Below are 8,372 nucleotides of genomic sequence, written 5' to 3'. Positions count from 1 at the left end.
GAGGGATGTTCTCTGTTTAGTGAGTCCTCCAGATCAGAGGCAGTAGGGATGACCAGGGATGTTCTCTGTTTAGTGAGTCCTCCAGATCAGAGGCAGTAGGGATGACCAGGGATGTTCTCTGTTTAGTGAGTCCTCCAGATCAGAGGCAGTAGGGATGACCAGGGATGTTCTCTGTTTAGTGAGTCCTCCAGATCAGAGGCAGTAGGGAGGACCAGGGATGTTCTCTGTTTAGTGAGTCCTCCAGATCAGAGGCAGTAGGGAGGACCAGGGATGTTCTCTGTTTAGTGAGTCCTCCAGATCAGAGGCAGTAGGGAGGACCAGGGATGTTCTCTGTTTAGTGAGTCCTCCAGATCAGAGGCAGTAGGGAGGACCAGGGATGTTCTCTGTTTAGTGAGTCCTCCAGATCAGAGGCAGTAGGGAGGACCAGGGATGTTCTCTGTTTAGTGAGTCCTCCAGATCAGAGGCAGTAGGGATGACCATGGATGTTCTCTGTTCAGTGAGTCTGCCAGATCAGAGGCAGTAGGGATGACGAGGGATGTTCTCTGTTTAGTGAGTCCTCCAGATCAGAGGCAGTAGGGAGGACCAGGGATGTTCTCTGTTTAGGGAGTCCTCCAGATCAGAGGCAGTAGGGAGGACCAGGGATGTTCTCTGTTTAGGGAGTCCTCCAGATCAGAGGCAGTAGGGAGGACCAGGGATGTTCTCTGTTTAGTGAGTCCTCCAGATCAGAGGCAGTAGGGATGACGAGGGATGTTCTCTTGATAAGTGCGTGAATTGGACCATTTTCCTGTCAAAATGTAACAAGTACTTTTATGTGTGTCAGGGAAAATGTATGGAGTAAAAAGTACATTATTTTATTTAGGAATGTAGCGGAGTAAAAGTTGCCAAAACATAAATAGTAAAGTAAAGTACAGATACCCAAAAAAACGACTTAAGTAGTACTTTAAAGTATTTTTACTTAAGTACTTTTCCCCACTGTGGGAGAGCAGTGGTAAGTAGTAAGCCAGTGACTCAGCCCCCGTAATAGGGTCAAAGGAAGAGAATCCCAGTGGAGAGAGGGGAGCCGGCCAGGCAGAGACAGCAAGTATGGTTCGTCGCTCCAGTGCCTGTTCGTCTTCACACCCCTGGGCCAGACTACACTCAATCATATGACCCACTGAAGAGATGAGTCTTCAGTAAAGACTTAAAGGTTGAGACCAAGTCTGCGTCTCTCACATGGATAGGCAGACCGTTCCATAAAAATGGAGCTCTATAGGAGAAAGCCCTGCCACCAGCTGTTTGCTTAGTAATTCTAGGGACAGTAAGGAGGCCTGGGTCTTGTGACCGTAGCGTACGTGTAGGTATGTACGGCAGGACCAAATCAGAGAGATAGGTAGGAGCAAGGCCATGTAATGCTTTGTAGGTTAGCAGTAAAACCTTGAAATCAGCCCTTGCCTTAACAGGAAGCCAGTGTAGGGAGGCTAGCACTGGAGTAACATGATCCAATTTTGTGGTTCTAGTCAGGATTCTAGCAGCCGTATTTAGCACTAACTGAAGTTTATTTAGTGCTTTATCCGGGTAGCCGGAAAGTAGAGCATTGCAGTAGTCTAACCTAGAAGTGACAAAAGCATGGATTAATTTGGATGAGCTTTTCTGCATCATATGTGGACGTCACAGTTTAGACAACATACCGGGAGAAAAAGCTCCAAAGCCCCACTGCAGTTTCTCCTGGCCGCGTGACCCAGGAAGACCTTCTCCTGCTCTCACCATGGGGTCAGGAATAACGCCTGACCCCAATCCTATATGTCCTTTGTCAGTGGCTGTACAGTGTGTGTTTGTGTGTGTCTGATGTCTGTGTTCTCAGGGTTGCACAAGCCAGCGGTGGCCCACAGAGATCTCAGTAGTAACAACGTGCTAGTGAGGGACGATGGTACCTGTGTCCTGTGTGACTTTGGCTCTTCCACCATCCTGCGCTCATGCGCCGGTCCACACAGCTGGCAACGCTACATGGTTAACGTACAGGTGGGCCTGTCTTTCCCCCAACCCCGGCTCCCTTCTACTTCTTTAGGATGTTTTCTCCGTTTATTGAACATATAGAGAGAGTGACAGAGATAGATTCTATCCATCCTATCAAAAACAATGCTGGTATATAATGCCAGAGGCTGTGGCCCTTGACTGCTACACCATCCAGTCTCTCATTTTAATAGCAACAACATGTTTTCAAATCAAATCAAATGTATTTGTCACATACACATTGGTTAGCAGATGTTATTGCGAGTGTAGTGAAATGCTTGTGCTTCTAGTTCCAACAATGCAGTAATAACCAATGAGTAATCTAACCTAAACAATTCCAAAACTACTACCTTATACACACAAGTGTAAAGGGATAAAGAATATGTACATAAAGATATGAATGAGTGATGGTACAGAACGGCATAGGCAAGATGCAGTAGATGGTATCGAGTACAGTATATACATATGAGATGAGTAATGTAGGGTATGTAAACAAAGTGGCATAGTTTAAAGTGGCTAGTGATACATGTATTACATAAAGATGCAGTAGATGATATAGAGTACAGTATATACATATACATATACATATGAGATGAGTAATGTAGGGTATGTAAACAAAGTGGCATAGTTTAAAGTGGCTAGTGATACATGTATTACATAAAGATGCAGTAGATGATATAGAGTACAGTATATACATATACATATACATATGAGATGAGTAATGTAGGGTATGTAAACAAAGTGGCATAGTTTAAAGTGGCTAGTGATACATGTATTACTTAAAGATGCAGTAGATGATATAGAGTACAGTATATAGAGTACAGTATATACATATACAGTATATAGAGTACAGTATATAGAGTACAGTATATAGAGTACAGTATATACATATACAGTGGGGCAAAAAAGTATTTAGCCAGTCTCTGATTTTAATAGCAACAACAGCAACAACATGTTTTTGATAGGCAACTTCTGTTTCTACTCTCTCCATAGGCCAGTGTCCAGGCAGTGAGATGATCGTGTTGTTGTTATTGTTGATAATGATGTCGTCGTTGCAGGAGTAGATCATACACACGGTGTTCCGTTCAGTTCAACCTTTCTCCTCTCCATCTACAGAGCCAGGTGGGGACGTTGTGCTATATGGCCCCTGAGCTCCTGGATGGCTGTGTGAACCTGAGCAGTGGGTGGTGTCTCATACAGGGAGACGTCTACTCCTTAGGAACGCTGCTTTGGGAGATGCTGATGCGCTGCTCAGACCTTTTCATAGGTAGGCTATATATCAAACCGGGGGGGGGGGGGGGGGGGGGTTCAAAATTGTATTTTTAAATATTTATTGAGCGTTTCCTTGAGCCTTCCTGGAGTGCCAGGTTGGCTGTGTTTGCACTTTTGGGACTATAGCATCTCTTCCGTTGCTAGTTAGTTAATTAATGAATTATGTTTCACTGTTAGCTAGCCAAGCGCATGTGAGATTTGGTTCTGAGATAATTCAATCTCTTAAGAGTTCTCAGTGTTTATCATAATCATTGGGTTACCCTAAGGTTACCCTAAGGTTACCCTAAGGTTACCCTAAGCTCGCTTGTGGTCTCAAAGCGCACTGCCCACAAATGTTTGTCAGTGGGAGACTACCCCCTAACCCTAACACTAACCCTCTGCCTGTGTCTCCCCCTGCAGTCTGCCCGGTGTCAGATCAAACTGTCTTATGAAGAGTTACATCGCCAACCCTAACCCTAACACTAACCCTCTGCCTGTGTCTCCCCCTGCAGTCTGCCCGGTGTCAGATCAAACTGTCTTATGAAGAGTTACATCGCCAACCCTAACCCTAACACTAACCCTCTGCCTGTGTCTCCCCCTACAGTCTGCCCAGTGTCAGATCAAACTGTCTTATGAAGAGTTACATCGGCAACCCTAACACTAACCATAACCTCTGTCTCCGCCTGCAGGCTGCCCAGTGCCAGAACACAGACTGCCTTATGAAGAGGAGCTAGGGGCCAGTCCTTCTTTAGAGCAGCTCATAGTTCATGTATCTGAGAGAAGGGAACGTCCTTCAGTACCCAAACACTGGCAACAGGTAGGTTATTTCTCTAGGAACTACTCAGTTTCAAGTATTTGTCTGACCTGACTGACCTGACGGACCTGTCTGACCTGTCTGACCTGTCTGACCTGTCTGACCTGTCTGACCTGACTGACCTGACTGACCTGTCTGACCTGTCTGACCTGACTGACCTGACTGACCTGTCTGACCTGTCTGACCTGTCTGACCTGACTGACCTGTCTGACCTGTCTGACCTGTCTGACCTGACTGACCTGTCTGACCTGACTGACCTGTCTGACCTGACTGACCTGTCTGACCTGACTGACCTGTCTGACCTGTCTGACCTGACTGACCTGACTGAGTTACTAGAAGATAGTAAACAAACACATCATTCCCAGGTTATTACTGTCTAACTACTGTTGTTGTATAAAGTATTAGAGGTGATGACTGTCTACCCTGGGGGGCGAGTTTCCCCAAAACATAAAGATTATCTTTAGCTCAAAGACCACCTGGAAATAATGACAATTATGTGAAGCATGTTACACTATGTTTTTAGGAAACGGATTAATATGGGTTGTCTGTTGCAGGGCTTGCATGACATTCTGTTGGACAGTTGGGACCATGACTCAGATGCCAGACTGACAGCCCAGTGTGCCAGGGACAGACTAGTGTCTCTACCCCCCTGTTGCTCCATATGATATATATATATATATATATAATATTTTGGGTTATGTAATTATTCCTTAGTCCAGGACCAGACTGACAGCTCAGTGTGCCAGTCTCTACTCTCATGTTGACGTGTGTGTGGTATTCTATTGTATTATATTCTATACTATTCTACAATATTCTCTATACTATTCCATTCTATAATATTCTATTCTAGACTTAGTCACCTCATTATTGTCACTGTCACAGTTGGAATAGATGTGTCTGCTTGCTATTTCATTGACTTACACATTTCCTACATCTGTTTGGTTTATTTTACCTAATGTTTGTGCATGCAGAAAGTGTACTGTAGTGAAACTCTATTGGCTCTTGCTAAAGACTTGTTGGACATTTGTTGTAGAATCCTATAAACCTAGTGGTAAACCGCACAGCAGAATCAGACGTTAGGTTGCTAAGGTACGACTGAGGTCAAAGCTGCTTTTAAATCTACATTTTATGTTGGATCACAGTAATATTCTCTGACATTTTTTATGTTGATATTTGTACGGTGGAGGACAGAAACGTGATTGGATTATCTTTACTGATTTTGTGCAGAAGGCTTGAATAAAGCTTATGGTGATGAACATCATAGGCACAATGTGTTCGCTTTGGATAATCACTGTGTAATATGTTGACATGTTTCTATAGCAATAATATAGAATCATATACTGTATGCTTGTTTCTATAGCAATAATATAGAATCATATACTGTATGCTTGTTTCTATAGCAATAATATAGAATCATATACTGTATGCTTGTTTCTATAGCAATAATATAGAATCATATACTGTATGCTTGTTTCTATAGCAATAATATAGAATCATATACTGTATGCCATTTAGCAAATGCTTTAAAAGGTGCAATATGCAGCAGAAATCACTCTGCCATTTCCTGGTTTGCTTAAATTCTAATATTTCGCCTAATTTCAGTTTGTGTGACAAAACAAACAGTCATCGTGTAGAGAATCATTGTACCATCTAATATGTGGTGAAAAATATTTTCCATAACCATAAATATTGTATTTTCAGCGGTTTGAAGCTGGTGTACAGAACTGAAAGTAAAAGAACAAAAGCTAAACACTGGAAGCATAGAAATAGAGCACATAGAACATGTCTACCGCTTCTTAGACTTGCTTTCAAATGAGAATGACAGATCTATAACTCACATTTCTAAGTGAATTTGGTGGGGTTGCCAAAAACATGACATATTGCATATTTAATACGTACGGCATGCTTACATTTTCATATGGGTGGCTCCAGTGGTAATTGAACTCTTGATCCTGACTTTGTAAGCTTATTATATACAGTTGAAGTCGGAAGTTTACATACACCTTAGCCAAATACATTTAAACTTTTCACAATTCCTGGCATTTAATCCTTGTAAAAATTCCGTTTTAGGTCAGTTAGGATCACCATTTTATTTTAAGAATGTGAAATGTCAGAATAATTTATTTCAGCTTTTATTTCATTCATCACATTCCCAGTGAGTCATAAGTTTACATACACTCAATTAGTATTTGGTATTATTGCCTTTAAATTGTCTAACTTGGGTCAAACGTTTCGGGTAGCCTTCCACAAGCTTCACACAATAAGTTGGGTGAATTTTGGCCCATTCCTCCTGAGAGCTGGTGTAACTGAGTCAGGTTGTTACGCCCTGACCTTAGAGAGACGTTTTATTTCTCTATTTGGTTAGGTCAGGGTGTGATGTGAGGTGGGCATTCTATTTTTTGTTTTCTATGTTTCTTAATTTCTATGTTTTGGCCGGGTATGGTTCTCAATCAGGGACAGCTGTCTATCGTTGTCTCTGATTGGGAACCATACTTAGGCAGCCCTTTTACCCTCCTTTGAGTGTGGGTAGTGAACTTTGTTTGTGGCACTTAGCCCTGTAAGCGGCACCGTTGTTTCTTTCGTTTATTGGCGACATTTTAAAATAAAATGTACGCTCACCACGCTGCACTTTGGTCTACTTCCAACGACATATGCGTTACACAGAATTGTAGACCTCCTTGCTCCCACATGCTTTTTCAGTTCTGCCCACAAATTTTCTATAGGATTGAGGTCCAATACCTTGACTTTGTTGTCCTTAAGCCATTTTGCCACAACTTTGGAAGTATGATTGGGGTCATTGTCCATTTGGAAGACCCATTTGTCTTGAGATGTTGCTTCAATATATCCACATAATTTTTCTTCCTCATGATGCCATCTATTTTGTGAAGTGCACCAGTATCTCCTGCAGTAAAGCACACCCACAACATGATGCTGCCACCCCCGTGCTTCACGGTTGGGATGGTGTTCTTTGGCTTGCAAGCCTCCCCCTTTTTCCTCCAAACATAACGATGGTCATTATGGCCAAACAGTTCTATTCTGTCTCTAGGAGACAGAACATGTCTCCTTCCTGAGCGGTATGACGACTGCGTGGTCCCATTGTGTTTATACTTGCGTACTATTGTTTGTACAGATGAACGTGGTACCTTCAGGCGTTTGGAAATTTCTCCCAAGGAGGAACCAGACTTGTGGAGGTCTACAAATTGTTTTCTTAGGTCTTGGCTGATTTCTTTAGATTTTCCCATGATGTCAAGCAAAGAGGCACTGAGTGTGAAGGTAGGCCTTGAAATACATCCACGTGTACACCTCCAATTGACTCAAATGATGTCAATTAGCCTATCAGAAGCTTCTAAAGCCATGACATCCTTTTCTGTCATTTCCCAAGCTGTTTAAAAGCACAGTCAACATAGTGTATGTAACCTTCTGACCCACTGGAATTGTGATACAGTGAAATAATCTGTCTGTAAACAAATGTTGGAAAAATGACTTGTGTCATGCACAAAGTAGATGTCCTAAATACTTATTTTCCACCATAATTTGCAAATAAATTCATAAAAAATCCTACAATGTGATTTTCTGGAATTTTTTCTCATTTTGTCTGTCATAGTTGAAGTGTACCTATGATGAAAATTACAGGCCTCTCATCTTTTTAAGTGGGAGAACTTGCACAATTGGTGGCTGACTAAATACTTTTTTGCCCCACTGTACATTATAAGAAATGAGTGGCACAATTATAACAGAGGCGGAAGCATGAGAAATACAAAAATACATGTGAACAGGGCCTCCTTTCTCAGAGCTTAGTAGTTAATTAAGATAGAGTCAAGATGTTAATGCCTGGCCTGTTCTATGTTTAGCGGAGATCTTCTGTGGAAAAAGTGTCGTAGAAGGGCAAAAAAAAGTTTAAAAAAAGAACCATTTTATGATGAATCTTTAGTAGCCAAGCTGTTTCCCAGAGCCTTTTTTTTGTCTCATTAAAACCTTTCCACATATACAAGTGATCCAGACTACCTCGTAGAGCAGCCAAAGTGCATCTTAGATACTTTTTCTTTTTGTTGCCCTTCCACGACACTTTTTCCACAGAAGATCTCCGCTAAACATATAATCAAGATGTTTATGCCTGGCCTGTTCTGTCTGACTGTGACCATCTATCTATAACTTCAGAATTTTTAATTGACTAGATAGACGTACAAAGTTGATAAAACAAGAGGATAAGAGGCAAACCGTAAGACAACTGGGAACTCTGGGGGAAAAAAACAAGGTCAAATCATGATGACGTCAGTGATCTTCAGGTCGGAGCTCTAGAAAGAGGCCAGAGTTCCCG

At 42.1% G+C, this 8,372-nt stretch overlaps 1 protein-coding gene across 1 annotated transcript; it reads left to right on the top strand.

Moving 5' to 3' along the window:
- The first annotated feature begins 1,705 nt into the window (after positions 1 to 1,705).
- LOC139398504 (anti-Muellerian hormone type-2 receptor-like) lies at positions 1,706 to 7,630 on the top strand. Its single transcript, XM_071144457.1, has 4 exons — positions 1,706 to 1,998; positions 3,106 to 3,256; positions 3,930 to 4,057; positions 4,609 to 7,630. The coding sequence occupies exons 1-4, from the start codon at positions 1,780 to 1,782 to the stop codon at positions 4,717 to 4,719; spliced, it is 609 nt and encodes a 202-aa protein (XP_071000558.1). The 5' UTR covers positions 1,706 to 1,779; the 3' UTR covers positions 4,720 to 7,630.
- The last annotated feature ends 742 nt before the right edge of the window (positions 7,631 to 8,372 follow it).

Source organism: Oncorhynchus clarkii, unplaced genomic scaffold (assembly GCF_045791955.1).
Source record: "Oncorhynchus clarkii lewisi isolate Uvic-CL-2024 unplaced genomic scaffold, UVic_Ocla_1.0 unplaced_contig_4720_pilon_pilon, whole genome shotgun sequence".
In the NCBI taxonomy this organism is placed as follows: domain Eukaryota; kingdom Metazoa; phylum Chordata; class Actinopteri; order Salmoniformes; family Salmonidae; genus Oncorhynchus; species Oncorhynchus clarkii.
Note: the sequence above shows the minus strand (reverse complement) of the source record. Positions and strands in the feature narration are given on the sequence as shown.